Here is a 23,852-nt window from a genome sequence, read left to right as displayed (position 1 = left end):
TTCTCATATTTCCTAAACCTCAACATGAAAAAAGAAAGGAACAGAAAAAAGGGACAATTAAAAAAAAGAAAGAAAGAAAGAAACCTGAGGTGGCAGATCACTGGGCAGGGACACGAAGTGTGACTGCTTCAAGGTTGGATGAGCTTCATCTTCCTCCAGCCTCATGCTGGACGCCCACAGGGAATACTCTGTGCTGCTCAGAAAACCATTGCACGTTGCACCGCCCTGCCGAACTACAGGAATATACACACACAAACTCAGAAACCCATGTCCAGTTTTTTCCAATTAAGGAAACTAGATTTTTGTCCTCTTAAACCTCTGCAGAATAACAACACCAACAAAAAAATCTAATGCTGTAATGCTCCCTTACTCTGATTTTGAGGGTGGATGAGGGAGGCTCGTCCCTCAGAGTGTGACCGTCTACCCCTGACAGACCGCCTGCTGCTCTCCTGGTGGTCAAACTGGCCACAGGTAATGTGCATCTTATGCAGGGTGGGGTTCACCCCCTCGGGCAGCATGCGGGGACTGTTGGGGTACATGTGGAACCCATTTTTGTTGCCGATGATTGACTTGTACACACTGCGCTTGTTGCTCTGGCTCTGGTTGTAAGTCTGAGAGAAAAAAAGAGTTAAATTTGTGCTTTAGGTAGTTTTGTAGAGATGTTTGTGGCTAACCAACACTAAGCTTGAGTAATGTATAGTGCGTCAAACTTTTCAGCTGAAGGTCAATTCGTCTTCATGGTTTTTTTTTAGATGCAAGCCACTGTAGAAAACACTCACCCTCTCCTCACGTCCCTCAGCCAGGATGATGACGATGCGTCCCTGCCGTTTACGCCCAGTACGTCCCATTCGCTGCACTAGACGGATGGGATTCTTCTGTGCATCGAAGCAAACGATGAGGTCCACTTCTCCGATATCCAGCCCCTCCTCCCCGACACAGGTCGACACCAACGTGTTGAAGCCTCCCTGTCGGAACTTGTGCACCACCTAAAACGAAAGAGAACCGCAGACACAAAGCTATAAATAGCAGAAGCATTTGAATCTGTCCATCCTATGTTGTCATCCATGTGTCTGGCCAGACATATATCCAGTTGATGTAGCAGTATGTACATACTCTGCTCAATACAGGTGGAAGTTTTTGTGTACATGTTCTAAGTAAATGCCCCTTTGGAGCAGATTTAAGTCTGGTATATTTATAGTAAATGATGTGTGTACAGCTACCCATAGGACAAAATGTACATTTACATGTACTCTACCATACGTGCATTATTTATTTAGAGGAAATGGCAAGGACAGTCTGCAGAGAGAAATTACAATGCTAGGCAACCAGCAATAAAATCAATGAAGCATCCATCACAGACATTTGTTTTGTTTGTTTTACACAGCACACTTCTATAGTATCACTACATGAGGTTTAAATGAGACCTGACAACTTGAACATTGAACGTAGCCCCAAAAAGGAGAAAACAAGAAAGTTTTAAATACAAATCTTTCACGCTATAAAAGGATTGTGACAGTTTTGCTAAAACAAATATGTCTTGTGTTTTTGTTTTGTTTTTTACATCATCCTATCACTGACAGCGCTGTTATTTCCAACTCTTACTGTTTTTCTGGGCTTTTGAGACTTTGTCCTCAACTTTCTTCACATAAATTATGTATTTCATTGAAGCAGGAATTAATCAGATACTCTCCACTCTAAGTTTATTGCTTGGCAATATTGTGGTATAGTTGATACTCACTTTGTCCAAAATGTCAAAATATAAATTTAGGTAATATGTTTTGATATCTCTTTCAATACAAGCCACATTATTGTAAAGATGTCTTAAAAAAGGCACATAGTCTCTACCTCCAGCTGTTCTTTTTGGGTAAAACCTTTGACTCCCTTCCCTGCTGATGCTTGCCCCATAAAGGTCATGACTCTGATCAGCGGAGCGTGGCGGTTCAACATGGCTGCGATCTCTTGCACGCTCTCGCGGAATGATGAAAAGATCATCACACGCGTGCTTACTTCCTGAGGATGCGAACCTGGAAATGAATTAGAGAGAGAGAAGAGACAAAAACAACACATTAAATATTCCTTCAGTAACCATGAGCCGATTTCTCACGGCGCTTAAACACACAGTATGTCTGTTTGATTCAGATGCTGGAATGCTTTGTTCTGTGATCCTCTCTAAATCTTATATCCTAAGTATAAAAATACCCTCATCAAATTCTACCTTGAGATTATTAGCTACGGGCACAGGACCAATTATGCTGCAACTGCTTTATTTTGGATACTTTTGCTTTCAGGAGGATGGATTTGAAACACTGTTTGAACACGGTGTCACTATTAAATTACCAGGAACCTTAGAGTAGCCTTACATAAGATAAAACTCCATAGCAACAAGGATAAACAACTGTTAACACCCTGCTAGATGATGTCTCTTTAAAGCAGTTGGAGCATCAGGAGAATTATAGATTTCAGCTTGAACTCACTGAATGTATGAGTCACAGCATAGCACCGCTATAATAAGTAAATCACCGTTATTGTCTGCTGAGCTCTCAGCCCACAGTCTGAAGTGCTGCAGAACCACCTCCTCCAGTTTCTCCAGTTTGGGGTGACTGTAAATGAACGGCTCATCTGGACCTAGGAGTGTCAATCATAGAGGAGGTTATTTCAACAGAGGCTGGGAATGTGTTATCTGCTATATTTGGAAACAACTGGGCAGGCATTTTTTCTCTGAGTTGCAGAGAAATGGTATCCAGATATGATATGAAGAAGTGCTCAGGTACCAGCAGATGGTTTCACAAACATTGCCTCCATCTCTTGGTAAAGGTCTATGAAGGTGGGAGTCCTCTGCAGCTCGTTCCTGGCTCTGGTCATCTCTGAACCACACAAAGGAGGAAGAGCGTTCACATCAAACATGTGTTTTACAAATCATATAAAGTACATTGTTTTGTGTGCATACAGCAAGTGTACAAAGGATTAAGAACGTGAAAGGGTTTGATGAGATGAGATATATGAGGAAGAAAAATCCTCTGCTTCAGCCCAGCTGTTTGTACGGATAAATAGCCTAAAAACCCGGAGGTGGGGTGACTGACCTTTAGATCCGTCCATGATTCCCTGGATGTAAAAGAAGAGCGATCTGAGCCCCATCTGCATCAGCAGCTCGTAGCCGTGGTACAGGCTGATGCAAAGGGCAAAGTCGCCCTCCAGCATTCCCTGCTGTGGACCCTGTAGAGAGGGCATGTGAGTCCATAAGACCATTGTGAGACAACTGGTAAGAAATTGATTACAAGGTAGCCATGATATCTAAACCCAGCAAGAAAATCCATCAATATCTATTAAACTACCAAACAGTTCTCTAAAAAGAGAAAAGATGGGTTGTTTTTTAAAACAGTCTAGATATCTTGTGTGATTGATTATCTTCTACAGCGTTGGGCACATCTAAGGCGCGCCAGTGAATCTGGAGGGTGATCATATAAAAATAGAGTACAGTATATCACACAGTAGCACACAATGATTCCTGCAGAGTTCGTGCCTTGAGGTATGGCGGGGGGTTCTTGCGAAACTGATCCCGGGCGAGGATGAGCTGGTATTTGGTGAGAGTCCGCAGGTCTTTCTGTGCCATCACCCGGTTCTGGACCAGACGAGACATGAACTTGTCAAGCACCTGGCAGGAAGATAACAAAGAGAAATATAGGTCATAAATAATAGGCCATTTCCTGTGTTAAGGGGTAATGCATTCGACTGACTAGCTAGCCCCTGCTGACACAAAGCCACACACACACACACACACACACACACACACATATATATACATGCACTCTGTGACCACTTTCAGATACACAGGTGTTAGGCTTGCACAGCCCTGTGCAACAAGAGACACATAATAACGTTATTTTTTTCCTTCTTCCCATCCTCATTTCCTCATAATGGGAGGAGAGATGGAAGCAATTTGTCAAACAGACAATTTTAACAATATCTATTCATCCTCACGACCGCAGATAATGGGACATTTCAATTTCAATTTCAGCTTTGTGGAACTGCTGCTCTAGAAACAGACCAGAATAAAAAAAGGCTGCTCTGAAAGAGGAAGTGGGCTGCCCTTTGGAATCAATTGATAATAAAAAAAAATGAGATTTTATAACCGATGACAAGCAATTTTGTTGTTTTGCTTTGCAAATGGTATTGTGTCATGGAGTGAAAAAAAAGCTTAATTGTACTATAATGTGAAAAGTAGGCTGCATGACATTAGCCTACATTCACACAAATCTCATGATTTTCACATTGATAGTTGTATCTACTTTTTATTTAGTTAAATAATAATATAGGCACTACTACATTTATAGTATAGTTTAACATGTACACATATATTTTAAAATAGTGTATACACAATATATAAAATACACACAAAACACATAATAATAATTTAGTAAAACAGAACAGAGAGCAAAGTATACTTTAACATACACACATATTTTAAAAGATTTTAGATATTATATATTTACATATATATATATAGATATATTTTTAAAAAAAATACTTTAACACATATTATTTTTTTATTTGAGTAAATAGTCTCTCACAGCCACTATTCCATCTACCCACGAATCACCTTGAAGCCAAGAGTCATGACTCATATTTTATATCATATAACAACCCTTACACTAATGGTTTTACTGGAACAACACGTGACAGTAATTAAATTGAACAGAATCGGCCCATTTCTTCTAAAGCTCAGGCTGCTGGAAATGCGAGCATCATTTATAGAGCTTATGAAGACAAAAGCAAAGGGTTAAATAACAACCCTTAATTCCCCTGACCTTTCAGAAAACATCAACAGCTATATCACCTATCTTTAAACGTTCTTACACGCGAGTACAAGGAAGCCAGTCCATCTGGTCAGGATTGTGCTTCATCACATATGATATGGTTCAAACCTGAAAACAGATCACTTCACAGGTGATTTCCAAAACAGATTTATGGAGAAATTGAGGAAAAACATGTCTGAATAACTTTTAGCAAACTCTTCTTTACTGAAATGATGCATTATCATTATCCAAAAATATTGGACATTTTTTATTTTGGTTTTTAGAATATGCGACAGAAAAAACTTTTTTCAAAATCATTTTCTACAATTTATTTATCTGTTATTGTGGCAGCTGAAAAATCATGTATTACAAACAAACTAATAGTAAAAATATCTAGATAGATATCAGAAGATACAAGTGCTGTGATGAATAATGTGCATGCATAAATACACAATAGGAAATGTACAATATTGTGTGTGTGTGTATACATATAGAGCATGTACTGTTCATGTGTACTTCTTTATAGGTGCCATTGTTTTTTTATTGTATTTTCATTCTTTATTTTACCCTGTAGTTTATAGTATATTTAATTTATATTGTTTTAAAAGGCAGCAATCGAGCAAAAGTTGTAAATAAACTACAATTTTGTAATTGATCAATCATTACATCTATGAAGTGTTGAAAATAATGGTCATAACAACTCACTAGAACCTAAAGTGATGCCTTACAATGTGTTACTTTGTCTGGCCAGCAGCTAAAAAACACATCTATATGCATTCAAATGAGCTGTTTATGATAGCAGCTGAATTTCTTTCACAGTTAATAGTGGTTACCCTCATTATGTTTGAGATGGATAGGTCAGGAGGGAAAGAATGATATCTGTCAACAGCCTTGAGCTGCGTAACGAGCACATGAACCTCACGCTGCCATGTTACAAAAACAACCCCATTATCTAAGTTCACATTAACAAACATTGTACTGTATTTTCTGCTGCTAAAAGCCAACATATTCCACAACCTCTTCATCACTGATCAGAGTGATAAATGACCTAATGAGCAGAATTTAAAGAAGCTGCTGAAAATTATGATGATTTTGGATCATCATAATGAACACTTTTAGGTTTAATGAAGGTTTAATGTCAAAATTTACATGCTCATCCTATTTCTCAGATATCTTGAATCACTTCCATTTCAGATTAACTAGCAGTTTGGATTCAAGTTGGTTCATTGTTCCATTAATCCAACGTTTTGGTCCAGATGTGACTAGATTGCCAGGAAATTTGCAAACAGTCACGGTCTCCAGGAAATGACTCTTAATTATTTTGGAGATTTCATCTACAGTAGCACCATCACCAAAATGTTCATGTCCAACAACTTCAGTTAACGACAGGATACGCCCAAAAGTAATTACCGAGTTTCGGTTTGAAGGTTTGAAGTAAAAGCCGACATAGTTAGCATGTTACCATGCCAACTGCACAAGTTTATAGTCATCCATTATCTATACCTGCTTATCTTTTTCAGGGTCGCGGGGGGCTTCAGCCTAACATCGTCTTGTTTTAACGCAGGACTGTTTTTGCTCTGAATCACACCTATGGGCCATTTAAAATGAACCTCACCTAATTAATCTAACCAACAGTTAACAATACCACAGGTCAAGTTTAGTTGTTTGCTCTACTAGTGGCAACAATCCAAGAGAAGAAACGTAGGTTTGACATTTTTATCGAACTATTTTGTTTTCTCAACTTATTTAAAGTGAGCGTTAAACGTTTATCTTGTCAGTCTCTTTGTGAGTTAGCAGAAATGAGCTTGTACTTTCACAAAAATGACACGGAGAGGCTTCAGAACAAGCAAATGATTGATATGGTAATATGAAGTATTTTGCAGTAGGTGTATATGCGCACACACACACGTCTGTGAGCTCGCGTGCGTGTCAGAGAAGCAGACAGCATTGAGCGAAAGGGCCACAAGCTGGCCACAAGGCAACATCTCTCTAGTTAATTGACAGGTGGGAGCTCAATGAGGGAATGCGTACGCAGCAGTCAGGTCCAGATTATGAGATTACACAGAACCAGATTAGTGAGGTCGATGTTTTTGTCTGGTTGGAATGTGAAGTGAAATGAAAACTGGTGCTCTGCTTTAACTTCAGTTCAAGAGCAACTGCAGATTTTTAGACTCTGATTTGCATGTGTCGAAGACTTTTATCACGTTATCATGAGATGAATTTATTCTTCACCTAACATGGCAGTTAGTGCTAACACTTTGTTTACTAGTTTGTTTGTTGTACTAGTACTTATAGGCTTAAAAGCATGACGTGGAAAGAAAACACCTTTGGCTTTTGCGATTACTGTTATTCTGTGCCATTTTCAAAATTGCAAGTGTTTGGGTTGATATTAGTTTTCAGTTAAAGATCAACTTTGCAAACTATTAGAGTCCTATATAGTGTCTTTACCGATTTGAATGTATGTGTCTGAGTGCTACGACAAGCATAATCATGTAACAAATAACATTAATTTAATGTAAATGTTAACAAATATTTTATAAAGTGAGTGAGAAGACAGAGACAGAAATCTCTCCGTGTTGCGTCACCAGGGTAAGGACCGGCTCACGTAAAAATCGTCAGGGGTCTGCAGCGATGATATCATAGTAGTAGTACACATCGACAGTGTTTGTGTTATTACTCTCACTGCCAGAAGGGGGAGACAAAAGTTCCCAGACTGCAGATTTAAGTTTCAGGCAATGGCAGAAGGAAGGAGGAGGTGGTGGTGGGAGTAAAAGGCAGATGGAAAAATCACTTTCTACAACACTAATACAAACAATTCCACAGGGATAGACGCTGACATTTTTGCAGAACCATTAGTAATGTATCATAATTAAAATGATGACATATTCTCGTTAAATATGCTTAATGTAGTGCCTATAATTTAAGGCACATCATGGTAAGACTTGGATTATTCCTTAAGGCAGTATGGTTATTAAAAGAGGAGAGGAGAGAAGAGGAGAGGAGAGGAGAGGAGAGGAGAGGAGAGGAGAGGAGAGGACGTGCGCCAAATGACAACATAGTCAACGGCAGCCTCACAGAGCACGCTCAGTGGGAGCCAACAGCTGATTGGTTGAGGGGCATGGAGCTAAGTGACGTGGGGAAATCAGAGAAAAAGCTGGTCTGTAGGCAGCTATTAATAACAAAACCTACACTAAGCTGAACTCTCACTCCTGCTTGTCAACAATGTGATGGACTTACTGGTGTGTGTGTGTGTTTGTGTGTGTGTGTGTGTGTGTGTGTGTGTGTGTGTGTGTGTGTGTGTCAAAGCTTGTCTTGCCATCACTGACACTTGTAAGCAGGTTACTCTACTCAAATGAAGAGTGGAAATTCCAATGTGCTTTATCACTGTTGCCGCAGAGGTTCTGTTATAGGGCTGGGCGATATGCACAAAATTAATTATCACAATATTTTTGACCAAATACCTCTATATCAACATTCTGACAATATTGCAGGGATGACTATTGGTGCTTTCACAATGAGATTTTTGATAAATAATCATCAGTAATGTGGATAAAATGACTAAATAGGTAAAGTCAAACAATAGAACAACTAGAACAGTCTGTTAAATTCAGAAAATTACATCATTTTACTAGATATCTAGTCTAATATTATGATATTGATATAATATCGATATATTGCCCAGACCTATTCTGTTGTAAATCAAAAATTTCTAGAGAATACACATAATGGAAAAGTCAAATCCAGCAATGGTGTAGGTCCTGAGGCAGGGGGCCTATTAAGTCTTTCTCCCCGTAGAGTGTGTGTGCGCCTCAGTGTATGTGTGTATTTACATGGAGGCTCCCCCACGGACTGTAGAGGATTATATAATGTCCTCTCTACGTGCGTGTTGAAGGGTGCAACATGGTGGTTGGCTGTCGCAGTGACACAGATCAGAGGAAATCCTGCCTTGTCTATCCCACAGCGCACAAGTTCAGTTTTGTTTATTATACTGGGCTGGGAATTTTTTTTGTTTTGTTTACCATCATCCACATTAAAAGACAAAAATATTAAAAAATGATAAAACATGAAGAGAGAGATGTGCAAAAGCAATTGTAGACTAGAGATAATTATTTAAAATGCATGATTATTCTTTTTTTTTAGCTTACTGTGTAGTGGGTCTGTTAATCCCTCTCATAACACAGTTACAAAGACATGTCACGCAGACACACACACACACACACACACGCACGCACGCACACACTCTTGACTCGCTCCCTGCTGCCCTCTACCACTGAGGTGTCCTGTTGTCAAAGCATTCATCAATATCTTAAAGGGTCTAGATGTAAATAATCACATGTACATGCAAACCAGGTGTCAGTATTGCAACCAGTGTGAAACACATTAATAAGCTAAATGTTTCAATGTAACTGCAGCGTTTTATTACTCCGTAGGTAGACACTGACAGGTGTTGGAAGTAATAATTGTGCAGACAATTTTTGATGTTAATAGTGTAAAACATCACAAAATGAATGAATAGACCCACTTCAAAATGCTAATATACAACAGTGAACAAGGCAAGGCAAGTTTATTTTTATAGCACCTTTCAAACACAGAGACAATTGCTTTACATAAAATACACAGAAATGCATAAGAACAACCATTAAAAAAACACAACAAAAAGCAAAATAAAGAAAAAATAGAATAAAATGAAATTTAGAACATTTGAATAAAATACAACAAGATATGAATAATCGATCAGGAATATAGTTTCTAGTGTTAAAACAATTAGTTGATTGACAGAAAATGACTTTCCAATAGATAATTTGTTCAAAAATTGAAAATTATTTGTTATTTATCACTAGGGCTGCAACTAACGATTATTTTCATTGTCGATTAATATGTTGATTATTCTCTCGATTAATCAATTAGTTGTTTGGTCTATAAAATGGCAGAAAATGTCAATCACTGTTTGATGTCCTAAAATGTCTTGTTTTGTCCACAAAATAAATTCAGTTTACTGTCATAGAAGACTACAAACACCAGGAAATATTCACATTTGAGAAGCTGAAATCAGAGTATTTGGACATTTTTTCTTACAAAAAAAAAAATATTAATCAAGTATCAAAACAGTTGGAGATTAATTTAATAGTTGGCAACAAACAGTCTCTGCAGCTCTATTTATCACACAACAAACGCCAAATATCATCTTGATCCAGCTTCTCAAACGTGTTGATGTGCTGCTTTTCTCTGTTTTAATATTTTTTATATGCTTTGAGTTTCATGATGAATGAAAAGTGTGGTACAAATTAAATGTATTATTATTATGATTATTATATAGTATAAAGTCTAGGAAATTAATCAGTCTTAAAAAACATAAACAGATTACTTGATGGTGAAATGAATGTCCTGTTTTGGATAATAAAGTTAAATTGAAATGTAATGTTTTTGTTTTTTTTACTCCCCAATCTTCACAAACAAAAGGTAAATAAATGACAGTAGTAACGACGTCATACACTTGCAGAGGGCACCTTTACTTATTGTTACCATCATGATTTTGCCCAATCTGGGGTTACTTCTGGATGAAACGTCTGTGCCCCGTAGAGGGTGGAGGGTAAATGAAGGGTGGAGGTCCCGGGTATTTATGGTCTGGGCCAGAAGCAGGAGGAGGAGGAGGAGGAGGAAGAAGGGGGGGTTTGTGAGAGGCCGCAGCGTCACGTGGTCCGCCCTCATCTCCTATAAACATCGTATTCGCCTCGGGCCACGACGAGGGAACCGTCACGCTGCTCTGCACGGTCGAAGGAGACGACTACTTTCTTGGGGGGCTTTTGGCGTACAAAAAGTACACCCAGCGAAGGAATATGGCTCGTTTAACTCAGATATAACATTGCGAATATAAATATGGCTAAATACGTCGGGGAAAGCTGCGCTGCGCCTGGTTTGTTGACCAAAAAGTAACGGCTGTCCTAATCTGGACTAGCAACGCACCGCACTTAGACAAAGCGTCATATCCGCGACGATTCATAAGTTATTTTAGTTATTTTTAAACTGCAAACAAGCCTTTGAGATATTTCTCATAGGTAGTTGTTAATCTAACGAACAGAAATGGACCGAGGTGGCTGCCAAATGAATGGCGGCGGCGGCGGCGGTGGTGGTGGTGGTGGTGGTGGTAACGGCGGCGGGCCCGACCAACATGGGATGATCACACTGGAGGACCTGGAGTCTTTCTCCGAGGACCAGCTGTCAGACTCGGGCAACGGCAGTCTCGAAGAGGAGGGTGAGACCATGGAGGAAGACGACGACCGACTGCTGCATTATTGGCAGGACGCAGCGAGGGGACACCAAGTGGAAGTTCCTCAAGGTAAAAAAAAAAAAAAAAAAATCGAGAAAAACAACCGACGCACTCAACATATTTTGTTTACATAGCTTACATATTTACGAGGTTGTAGCCCTCACCCCTCCCCTGTTTTGCCCCAGCTCTCTTTTTGACATATAAACTTTCACACGAGGTGTACAAACAGGTAACAACTGACACGTTTTACTTTAATTAGGATACTTGTGCTCAACTTCCTCAAGACATCCCACCATGTACATTGACCTAGTTTACAGCGAGGCACATAAACCAGTTTCAGCCAAGACAACACATCCCTCTGCCAGACAGGCAACCCTGTACTTCCAGTTCAAAACTGGCGTAGCTATTTATAAAAGTCAATACATTCAATGCAAAACCAAACTTGGCAGCAGACAGACAAATAAGCGAAACTCCTACTATGCAGACAAGTTGTAATTTTAAAGGGCCAAACTGTTACATAACAAGTTAGTACACGCACACTTGTGTTTTCTATTGTAGTCATGGGGTCTTTAAGGTCCCTATAGGGGATTTCTGATGGGCCCCAGAAATATGAGAAATAGTTTAGTATCAGCATTATTTTAATTGCATTTTAACTGTAAGTTGTTCCACAACACTGCAACCAAGATATGCTCCGATAAGTTTCTTTGGTCCTGTGAGTGAAAACAACTGGGAAAGTCCGTCACACTTAACACTGTTTACCAGAAAGCATGAGATCACAATTGCAGTGAGGTGTTTGGAATAAGCCTTGAATTTACATGTAAACTAGCATTTTTTTTTTAAATACGGTGCAGCTTTCGCTCAGATCCACTCCACAGAAATCATGTCTGATTGTGTTGTTGTCTTCAAGTATATAACAAACACCTGTTTCCTCTTGCTAGCGTAAATATTCTAGTAAGACAGTGCAATACAATTATAACAATGTGATAGTAGCATTAAAGTGAGAGTATGGTCTAATACTATTGCGGTAATAATGTGAATCATAAATAGAATAGTACAAATGTCGAAGTATCTGGTTGTTGTCAAACAAAAGAAAACAAAATATTGAGCATGTGAGGCCACTCTGCTGGCAATTTGTCAGAAATATTGCCTCTTACTTCATGAGAGGCAATAAAACATTGTTTGTATTACTCTCATATTTACTGGAATATGGAATCTCTGTAATTCGTAATTGAATGATTTGATTATTTGAAGTTCAAGATTAAATAATCTAAAAAGCACATCAACACGGTAAACACACTGTGTTCTCAGCTGCATCCGATGAGATGAGGGGCTGCTTTGTGTTGATAGGGAAATGCCGAGGATAATGATAATTATGCTGTGATAAATACAGGCCACTAACACTTTCAGTCCTTTGTGAATTAACACAATAGGTTTTCCTTTACCTTATGATTTGACAATACATCCTGATTCTATAGGAGCTCATGAGGGTTACGTGGGTAAACAAGCAAGATGAAATAACACCGAAACTGGACTGTGTGAATGGTTTTATGTTTTTGAGCTACTTTTTGAGCTTTGTACTGTACAATTAAACCACTGGTTTTACAGCTGACCTAGAATTTATAAGGTAAAGCTGACTAAAAGATTGTGACTCTGACATCAGCTTCTCATGTTGAAGGGCTCCATTTACAATCACTGGTGTTTATTTCTACCTCGTTTAGCTTAAAACTGCAGCTTCACAGGCAGAATAATGCTTTAATATTATAGTTTTCAGTTGATTGGATTTCTAACCTTAAAACCTCCCCACATTTTAATACTGCAGTGGGCAAAATTGCAAAAAAAAAAAAAAAAGAGAGAGAGAGAACGGTGGAGCAATCTTATTCCTTGCTTGATCTGCTCATTCAGATTCAGAGAAAACAGAACAAAACAGATATCAGATATTTAGCCTCACCCCAGTGGCAGAGTTGGTGGTGTGTGTGTTCATACGTCCATGTGTCTGTATGTACATGTATGCATGACCAATCCAGCGTCTGGGTCTGGCCTGGCTGTTCCTCATGCAGCCCTCTTACAGAAGGAAAAGTGCAAACACACACTTTCTAAATTGGTCTTTACTGTCTTATTTTCCCCTTGCAATCTTTGTATTTAATCTGAAGTGGTAACATTGTATTTAAATTTGATTTTTGATAGGTACTACCACTTTATTATTGAAAATGTTTGTTGTGAAATACACATAAACAAAGAGTGGGAAGACAGTCAGTTTTAATTTACTGATTTTTCCATTAATTCATCTCCAAAGTCTAATACGTTTAAGCATTTTTCTCTAGAAAATTGTTCTCCAATATACTTCTTTAAGACTTTAAAAGTCTTCTTATACATTTCCAGATATGGCACTCAGCTGGAGACGACAACAACAGCAGTTTTGAACTCTGAAACCTGCTACGTCACTGCTGTTCACACATGTTGGATATACAGACCAGAACAATGGACCAATTGAGATACGCTAAACTTTTAATTCTTGCTTCACAACAGGAAAATGTTATTTTCAAAACACACTTCCGATATTTAGTTTTATCGCCTTGGGCCAAAAACATACAAAGTAAATGTCAAAGCCTTCTTTATTAGTTAATGTATGGTAATCATTTGTTAGTGTGCGCCGGGCGGTCCTAACCTTTTTGGCTTGTGTCTGCTTGAAATGAAGCACTGTCTGCGTGTGACCATGACACCAGTTGATATGTCATATGTGATTTTTCCCTCAAACTGTCAAGGGCAAGTGTCTTTTTAGAGTCCTAAACAACAAGAAAACTCTCTCATTTCTCACAAGAAGATAGGAATTATGACGGGAAAGTCAAACAATAATTGTGTGTAGATGAAACATGCTTGTTATTCTCTCATATCTCTTTGGGAAGTCCTGACACCCAGGTTGCTGTCTAACTGACAACGTGTCTGTGTGTGCCCACTGAGAATCCAGTAACACAGTTTGGCACGTCCTCCTCCCTCTGCCCTTAGCACTAATTGAGGACTTAGCACGAAATCACTTGCTGGGGCTTTCTGACTCAGGGGGGATTAGCTACCTTGTCTGTACTGGTACTTGTGCCCGCTAAGTCCTGCACTACAATACTGTAGCTAAGGACACAAGCCAAGGCCTCAGTAAACTCATTTGCTCTAATTGGGATGGAGTCGGGTAGACAAGGGGGGTGGGTGCTCTGCCTGTCATGCAGGTTGCTGTACCTCATGAGAAGCTGCTAAATACAGAGAATTTCGAGTGATTTGATTAGCTTACATGAACAAAGCTATAACCAGTATTTTTATAACAAGTATCAAATGATTTAAGAAGCTCTGTCATGATGTTGAACCAACACCTGACAGCTGCAGTTCCCCTCGCCTTTTTGGGGCTTCATAGCAAGTTTCAGCTCATTGTTTATCTGTCCAGCTGCAACTTTACTGTTTGGTTCCCTCTCACTTCTCTCATAGTGTTGTTTTCAACTGCAGCAGGGAGCTGTTTCTTTTTAGAGTAAAAGTTTTAAGAAGCCACTGTGCTAACTGCTCAGCACCAAACAGCAAACAAACACAATTAGCACGTAGCTGCTGCACGTGGGAGTATTTAGCGGCTAAAGAGACAGATAGTGTCACAAGATAGCACAGAGTTAAAAAGAACCTACATTTATCAGGCAGCCATTAACACGACTCCAGAAAAATGTTCTCATTGACTTCATTAGGTGTTAACATTTGCAAACTGATGCAGAATCGTCCATGTCAAGTTTAATTCCACTGTAGCTACCTGTTAATTGTCTTCATAGTTCCCCATTGTGAAAAATACCACCTATATCATTTCATCAGTATCCGTGGCAACAAGTGTTGCAGCCCTTAGCAAACTAGGTGGCCGTAAACACAAATCAAGATCACCTAAGACCCACCTTTGTGTATGTTTATGCCCTCTCAGTAAAGCTCTTTGCTGGAAACAAAGCAATATTAATATTTGCAAATGATACACACAATGGCTCATTGCAATTTAAAATGAGGTCAGAGGAGCAGATACAATCTGTGGATGCAATAAGGCCCTCTGGCTTGTAAACAAGATGGAATTTATTGTTCCAAAGATTAAGGCCAAGAACGGTCTCAAAGGCCATTACACAGTGTGGTTCCAACTTCACATCAATGAACACCAATGGAGCAGTTAATGAACAAAATTGTCTTAGTCTCCCTTCATAAATGTTGAAAACAATAAGTACCTTAACACACCCAAGAAACAACAGACAAATAAAGCAGCAGTATTCTCATGCCAAATAACACAAACCCTACTTAATTACATGTTGATCCTTCTAATCTTTTGTGATATGGCTGACATTTCTTCATTTTGTGAGTTTGAAACTGATTCAGAACAAGTATAAACAGGTCAATGTGATCCGTTCCCATCAGTGAACTTACTTCTTTATTAATAGTGTGTTTATTAATAGTGCCACTGTAGCGCAACAGTTAATATTACAAGCTAGTCAACACATCAAAGATTCCCTGCAGTGGTTGGCAAAGTCTATGATGACATGCAGGTATACACATAGCCCACATCGCCCCTGAAGCACTAAAGCAAGGTTATTTTGGGTTTAACATAATTAAGTCAGCCAACAGACATCTACTGTAAAACCACAACAGGCTTCAGGCTTGAAAAATTCAAAACATTTAAATTATTGTATTGAGCTAATCACCCCAGTCACATATATATATGGTTGGTACAGGGGTGATTATAGACAGTACTTATTCTACACACCTGTCCAACTTCTGTGCAATTTTACAAAATAAAATTAAAAAATAAAATGGAATCAAAACTTACTGCTTAAAGGATAGGTTCACAAAGCAGAACAGATACAAACAAATACATTTTTGCACAGAAGGAGGAGTGTGGATTCTGTCCCCCGTCACTTATGTTGTAAGTACATTAAGAAGGGCTCTCTAAAGGGCCAGTACGAACATGAGGAATGATTACAGCAAGCAAAACCGGTTTCAGTGTTCATTTGGGCACTTGAATATTGCACCACTATGTATTTTTGCAGAAATGTTTTAAATTGATCTTTCTGAGAAGATGAGACAGGTCGACAGTGTATTCTTCACATACTCTAAATCTGCTTCTAATGCTGCTGATAAAATTTGAAAACTTATCTTAACAAAGAAGTTTCTTTCTTTCCATTGATTCAGTGCCAAAAAATGAGTAAGTGGAGGCAGGTATATAAACAGATAATGAATAAAAATATAGAAAAACAAAGTTTTATAGAAGTTATAATTGCTGTAAGCCATTTAACTGCTTATACACTGCTTATGAATGCAAAACAGGGGACTTGAAGTAAAGTTTTACCCAAAAAAATTAACACATTTTGTGTAATATACATCTAATAATGTATTGAGAATATGTATTAAAGTCATGTTGGGAAAGTGGTGCTACTGTTGCAGAGTAACCTCATTGGAAGTGTAGTTTTTGAAAACTATTTATGGACAGAATACCGACAAATTATGTGTCAGTTTTTCAAAGAATTTGCTAAAAAAAAAAAAAAGCGTGACGTGACGTGACTCCAGCTCTGTATTGATTGGAAATCCCAGCTACAAAAGGAAGTGTGTCTGTTTACTGTTCTGCAATAACACCAAGCGACTCTGGAGGTGCAGCCATAGAAACAGATTAGTTTGCTTGTGTGTAGGAGCAGTATGTGCCTGTATGTGCGGCTTTTTTGTTTGTTTCCTGTCTTCTGTCTCATTTAAGATACTCACATGCAAACTGGCAGGTAATATTTTCCTGTCAAAAGTACATGCTTATCATGTACATGCCTCCTATCAGTGACTTACAGTGTAGCCCTCATTTTATTATGTTAAATGAGTGTTGTACTGCTGACATGTACTGACACACACACACACACACACACACACACACACCAACCCACAGCGTTGTTCATTGACAAATGATTGATCACCTAAATACCCCAGATCCCTCTGACCTAGTTGTCCTCCATGGTATTGACTGACAAAATTTGATTGAAATGGGTTCACCTTGAGCGCCTTGTTTGACTGTTCAACAGTGGAGCACAATGCCATTATTTAATCTGACAACATGGGCATCATCATAAAAGAGTCTGCGTGGTGTTGATGTTGTTATTGTTTGCATCAGTGACGTGTTTGTGTATGAGTTTCCTCTGTGGTCCACTTGAAGTATATTCAATAGAGTCCACAATACATTCAACCGAAGCCTATTTTTGAAATCCTTTTGTTTCATAAGTGTTGTATCAAAGTATTTCACACATTACAAATGGACCAGAACCTTGTTCCTGGAAATCACAAGTGTAGACAAGATTAAACTAACTTGTTGATACATAAAAGACTGCAAATTTTCATTCAAGTGTTGGTTAATAGGTAGGTGAAATATGCTCCAGTATTTCAAAAGCACTGGCCACTGTAGTCTGTCTCTGTTAATACCAGTCTATACCTGGCCTTGGGCAGCTTTAGTCAGTGTTCTCTCCATCAGCTCTAATAAACATTACTCTCTGCGACATCCTGGCACAGCACTCTGCCCATCTGGCAGCCTCTTCACACACAAACTACCAACATCGCCTGCCAGCAGATTGCTGGAAGTGTGGATATTATACAGATTAGAGCCAGGAGATTGCAAGTGTAGATATCATGCGAAAGGCGTAGAGTTGTATAGCATAGGTGCTGTGAAAGAAAGATGTAATTGCATTTTTTTTTAATGGATAGAAACATCTGCTTTCATTCTTTGATGAATATGCAAACAGTAGTTGTTATTTGATTCAGGCTGGTTGTGTCCATCACAAACATGACTTCAGTTAACACATGTGAACAACAGAATATTTGTATGCTCTTATAAAAGTGTTTTTATTTGTGTCAACAATATTTTCCGACCATGTTTTAAACTGACCAAGTATTGTTTGTTTGTTTGTCTGTTGACAGAAATGTCAGGACCCATTCAACAGCTAACCAGCAACAACCAAGGACGCAGTAACAGAGAACCAATCCCTTTCACCCTCCTTTTACGCAAAGAGAAGGTATCCATCTTACTTTTACAACACTGACCATGACAAATTGTCTTTATATCCTCAGCACCACCACACTTTTCTGCATGAAAAGGGAAAAGTGCCTTATGATTTCTGCGTTGCGGAAAACACAGACAGAATCGTGGAATTCAATAAGAAAAATGGAATCAACTGTAAAACACGGAATATTGGGGAATGTGCCAAAGTGTGGATACAATTTATAAAAATCAGGGGTTTCCTCACCATTATAAGACTTAAGCCCAGCACCCAAGCATTCTTTGACAGCACCTAAGCCAAATGAACAGAAAAAAAAAGTAAAAACAGTCTCTACCACGTTTTGGTGTCATCTACAGGCGTGCTGCTTCTGTCCTCTGCTGTCTGTGTTTGAGTTTCAACGAGGGCAAGGCTCACCCCCTCCACACACACACACACACACACACACACACACACACATCGGACAGCAGAGCAGAAAGGCCACGGTGGATGCAGTGAACCACGTGAAGTGAAAGATAAAGTTTTATTCGAGCCAACTACAACTACGCTTGTTTCTAAAACAGCAATAAAAGCTCTGAGTAAAAAGCCAATAAGAGTCATTTATCAAAACATCTGTTCAACAAGCAGAAACATGTAGAAAAGGGACATTTTCAACTGCTTTGTCCGTAGCAAATTGTTATGAAGAAGCTAAAACAAAAGCTTTTTGTATGTAGCCTAACAGTTAAGCTTAGTTTGCCACGAATCTTAAAATCTTAAACTGCTTTTTGCTTTTATGGCACACAGTGCAATCACTCACAAAAATGTGAAGGATTACTTTAGGCCATATCTGTTTCACTTCTTCATGCTAATGTCTGAGTGTACTGTGTTTTGAAGTGCACTTTCTATGATTAAAAATAGTGCAACGTTGTGTTGCATCATTACAAATTCATAGATATATATTAATTTCATACAATGATTAATGTTTTAATACTTTCTTGTTGACACTCTGATGACAATATGTGCTTAAATTGTAAAAAACAGAATCTGGAAAAAATTAAAACGGATTTCATAGGGCCCTAGAAAAGCTACCAAATTAGTTGGCAGTGACCTAGTTTAATATAGTAAAGTGTATGTGCACCAGGAACTAAACCTGCAAATTAGGACTTTGCATGACAACACAATCTTTGCACGCAGTATGACCAGTTGGACATTCAACTGCTACAGGCAAAATGCTCACATTAATAGCAAAATGTCTGAACTGGAGTAGCTCATGAAAACAACTTTGGCATAAATGAATAATTCAGGATACGAGAATAACATCATTATGAGATTAAAGATTTTCCTGGAGGAACAAACTATTCCAGAGCTCTTTCTCTGCTGTTCCAGTTGAATTTGATTGAGCTGATTATTGGTTCATTTTAGGTCAGATGTTGCCCCTACATGAACATACAGTGTGACATTGCAGATTATGATGCTTGGGGTACAAACCTACTTGAACCCTCTTGTTCTAACCAACAACAAATAGATTTTACAGTACTGAGGTGCAGATCACAGCTCTAAAAAAAAAAAAAAACTTTGCAAAGCCTTGAATTGCACTTAAAATAAGTCAAACAAATCAGTTCTCTTACTAGACATTAAATCATCAGTCTATGATCCCATACAGATCTTCTGTGTGATTATGGGTCAGCTATTTATTTTCAAAAGGATTGTGTCACCGAATACAATAAGCTGTTTAAACTCCTTAGGGGACCATATAAATAAAGAAGGGCTAATTGGTTTAACTTGAGTTAATTAGTTCATTAAAACTTGGCGGGAGACTCTGGTTAAACAAAGGGCAACCATGGCACCCTATTCTTAGAGCAGGTTTAAGTGCCTTGTAAAAAGAAAGCACAATGAAATATATATTTTAAGGCTGCAACTAAGTATTATTTTTCATCATCGACTATCGAGTATTTATCAGAAAAGTTCAAAGATATCAACTGGACAGAACTGATATGACTTGGGGTCTATTTTATTGGGAATTTAATTGTAGAAATATTTACTGACAAACTGTAAAACTTACTGATGTAGCTGCTTTAAACAGGAAATCACAAAGATGTACTGATTGTAATCACACTACACCACATATCCTTATAAAAATGTCACAGTTCTGTCTAAACAGAGCTTTGCAAATACGTGGGTAGACTCTCGCTCTCTTCATAAGGAATGTCACATCCTGAGTACACGCAAGGCCAAAAACACTGTATATCTTGAATGATTATATTTGCAGCAGCGGAGGTTGTGTGGGATGTATTTTTCCACACATTTTTAGTCAGAAAATAGTTTCCCATTAGTCAGAACGTTGGCTGGCAGTGCTGTGCTCCAGTCATAACAGAAAATTCTACAGAAATCAGCTTCATAAGAAGACTTGATTGACTTTCACAGTTTATTCAAATATGTATTTAAGTTGTCTCTCGTCAACAGTGTGGGGAGCTGCTGTATGAGAAACGCCACTATGAAAAGGGCCACTGGGCTTGTATAACGATGCGTGAGGACACTTATGAACAGAGCATCTGCTACGGTTTTATGAGGATAATGAGATACATCTGCGAGCAGAACTCCTTCGGTGAGTCAACAAGCAAGGAACCGTTTTACATAAACAATCGAGATCTGGCCTTATAACTGATAATCCTCTCCAAACACAGTAAATGAAAAGATGCCGTTTCGTCAATCATTTTGCTGTTTTCTTCACGTTTAGGTGACTACTTGGGCATGACGCTGCCCATCGTGACAGTGGTGCGCACAGATGAGAACCATTCTGTGATCTCCAATGATGTCACCGTGGCATACTACCTTCCCGCTCACCACCAGGCCCAGCCTCCAACACCTACCGACAATGAAATCGTCTTAGAGATCTGGCCTGCCACTATTGTATACACAAGGTAAGAGGAGAACCAAATAAAAGTGACTATTGTGTTAATCAGCTATCATTAGAATAAAAGTGCTTTTCCTGCTTGGCACTGACATGGACATTTGATTCCTCATACATCCCTCCTTCTGTCTTCCAGGGCCTTTACCGGTCCCACCAACGAAGTGACCATCATTAATCAGATTAATGCCATGGCTGAGCTGCTAGACTCTCCTGGTGTGTGCGTCAACAACTCGTTCATCGTGGCCGGCTACACCAACCCCGCTCACAGCAACCGTCAAAATGAGATCTGGTTCCTAGAGCAGCGCTGAAGGATGAAAGGATTAAGTAGCATCCTATCTGTGACCCTTGAGCCTCATAAGACTCCCTTAACACTGCCCCAGCTCAGCTACAGCCTCAGGTGCAACATCCTCTTTAGTCACCACCTCTACCTGAAACAAACACCAGCCCAGCACACTCCAGATCAGTCGGGGCTTTCAAAAATCAGCCCTTGTTCCAGCCTCAGAGAATTTTCTTACATGCTCATTTGAATAGATTCTCATTTCACCCATAAGAACTAAACTATACTACTGCCATTGTCTCTCGGACACAACCCAGATGCGTATGCAGTGAAGCATAGCATTCATCTCCTGCTCTGACTATGAGGTGGCTAAAAACCTTTCCTAAACACAGTGCCCTCTTGTCAAATAGTTTTAACTCTTAGCGCTCTGTGAACTCAGTGACCATGGAGTGCTGTCAGAAACATGCAACAACCTGTCACAGCAGAAACAGGTTCCCAGTGGACTTGCAGCCTTATTGTGCTCCCTTTTGTGTTTGTCGCACAGCTACAGTGTCTTGTCATGTGGGGTATAGGTCAGTGAACATCTGTCATTCTCTAGCTTGCTGGGGTGATTTGTCGCTGTCGATCTGCTATTTCTTCATCTCTTGACAGTATAACTCACTACAGGTTACAGTTTTATGTGATGCAGTCACACCGCATAAACAGTTACTTTTATCTAACAATAAGTGCAATATTTACCAGATAACCAATAATCAACAAGCCGGTTTTACAATTACTGGGTCAATAGCCTAACCAAATCTAATGGTGTGCTTGAATCAGTTACCGGTGCGGTGAGGTGCGCATGTAGAGGGGAGGGGAGGGGATCTGCAGCCTGCAACACAACCCGATAAACAACATTTATACCTGGAACATCTGGTGGCTTCAACCAGATATAGACTCAACATAATAGGTGACACAGATTTAGCAAACAAACACATCTAAAGACAACATGTCCATGTGTGGTTTGTGCATGAATATACGGCTACAAGGAGAGGGTGAAAACAAACATCACACTTCTACAAACCAAACGCTGCAAAACTCACTGATTTTCCTGCTGCTTGACAATCAAAGTACTTAATGCTATACATCCTTTTCGCTCAAGAAAACGATGCAAGTCAACGCATTCCTCATGTTTCCTCAAATCTCGTTCACGCGCAGGAATAGTTTACCTATGTACCTCTTTCTCATGCTCTTTCTACTTGCTACTCCGTGTCAATGTTAGTGAGTATGCATTCACTACTGTATTGCAAATTCCACTGCTGCTGGCTAGAGACAATGCAACTACAAAAAGAAATGGAGCACAAAGAATATCTCTACTGTGATAATCTTTTTTTTTTTTTTTAAATAGACAAAATCTATACTGATTTACCGTTTTTAATGTTCTATCACCAATGTAAGGACAGACTATGAAGTCAAAGTGACAGAAATATCTCTTCACTATGTTTTAAAATAAAACTTAATGCAATGCAACAAAAACGGAGTGATAAGCGTCGCACCAGCTACACCAGTAATGTCTAATGTTTCTGCTTTGTTTTAAAGGAAGATACATTTACTGCCTGGGTGTCACACAAATAAAATTCAAGATTCATCCACAAAAACTAGAATTGAACTAGTCAAATCATCACTGTGTTGGCTTCTACCAGGACAGGGGCATCCTATCAAACACTTACACAGGCTGCTGTTGAGGCCTATCTAATGAGTGTAAAAATACAAGTGAAATTCAACACATACTAGAAAAAAATTGTTTCATCTTATATTATCCACACAAAGATAATATCAAGAATTTGACATTCAAGAAAATTAGTTTTGGGTTAGGGAGGTTGCCCAGTCTTAATGTCTGGTTCAAGACATCCAAATCCAAAGAATTTATTTTGCGTTAAATGATTGTATGGTTGATATGACAACTGTAGTGTGTAAACACTTGCAAAGCCATGATACATGTGGGTTGGTTTTCCCTTTAAGAGTCTGGTTATATGGGAACATCAAGTTCGAGGATACATTTATTCTCCTTTCTTTTTGCTTACTTTAGTTTTGCAAACGTGTGCTGTACTGTGAAAATTCAAGTGCAACAGCAAGAGCTACTGTGGTTTTTCTTTGTTCAATAAACATGTGCTTGTCTCCTGTCTTTTGAAATCTACAGTGATGCTGTGTTTTGTTGGGTTTATGCAGTGGTGTGACAGCAGCAGACATTTTTACATTAGTGTAGCTACAGTTAAAGTAGTTACAGGATCATTGTCCACATCTCCATGTCAGTTTTGCTTCAGTGTCTACACAATCATAACAGATACAAAGTATTACTGCAGAAAAGTGCTTCTGTAAAGGCACTTCTTCTTCTTCTTTTTTAAAGTCATATTCTCATCTGTTGGAAAACCAACAGATGAGAAAAACTGCTTAAATTATTAATAAAATCCCTCCAATTTTGATATGTGGAATATAGTTAACAATTCATATATAGCTAGTATTACAGCTATTTAACAGTTTTGTATGAGTTAAAACATTTCACCTTCATACTCAACATTAAAACAGAAGCAACACATTCTTAGTAGGCTGTGTTTCAGACTACATATGT

The 23,852-nt window shown here is 38.8% G+C and overlaps 2 protein-coding genes across 2 annotated transcripts in view; one reads left to right on the top strand and one right to left on the bottom strand.

Annotated features, from left to right (window-relative positions):
- Nucleotides 1–23,852, bottom strand: part of fancm (FA complementation group M) — a 42,811-nt gene that overhangs the window by 14,863 nt on the left and 4,096 nt on the right. Inside the window, exons 5-12 of the mRNA XM_042389182.1 lie at nt 3,521–3,652; nt 3,081–3,213; nt 2,772–2,864; nt 2,521–2,625; nt 1,846–2,024; nt 780–986; nt 371–611; nt 85–233 (exon numbers count right to left, since the gene is read on the bottom strand). Of these exons, the coding sequence (XP_042245116.1) occupies nt 85–233; nt 371–611; nt 780–986; nt 1,846–2,024; nt 2,521–2,625; nt 2,772–2,864; nt 3,081–3,213; nt 3,521–3,652 (1,239 nt within the window). The remainder of the gene's footprint in view (nt 1–84; nt 234–370; nt 612–779; nt 987–1,845; nt 2,025–2,520; nt 2,626–2,771; nt 2,865–3,080; nt 3,214–3,520; nt 3,653–23,852) is intronic.
- On the top strand, nt 10,447–22,628 carry soul3 (heme-binding protein soul3). Its single transcript, XM_042389184.1, has 5 exons — nt 10,447–11,130; nt 18,001–18,095; nt 20,520–20,661; nt 20,794–20,977; nt 21,104–22,628. Exons 1-5 carry the CDS (start codon nt 10,875–10,877, stop codon nt 21,273–21,275), a joined length of 849 nt encoding a protein of 282 aa, XP_042245118.1. The 5' UTR covers nt 10,447–10,874; the 3' UTR covers nt 21,276–22,628.

The sequence above is a fragment of the Thunnus maccoyii genome, chromosome 16 (genome assembly GCF_910596095.1).
Source record: "Thunnus maccoyii chromosome 16, fThuMac1.1, whole genome shotgun sequence".
Taxonomy (NCBI): domain Eukaryota; kingdom Metazoa; phylum Chordata; class Actinopteri; order Scombriformes; family Scombridae; genus Thunnus; species Thunnus maccoyii.
Note: the sequence above shows the minus strand (reverse complement) of the source record. Positions and strands in the feature narration are given on the sequence as shown.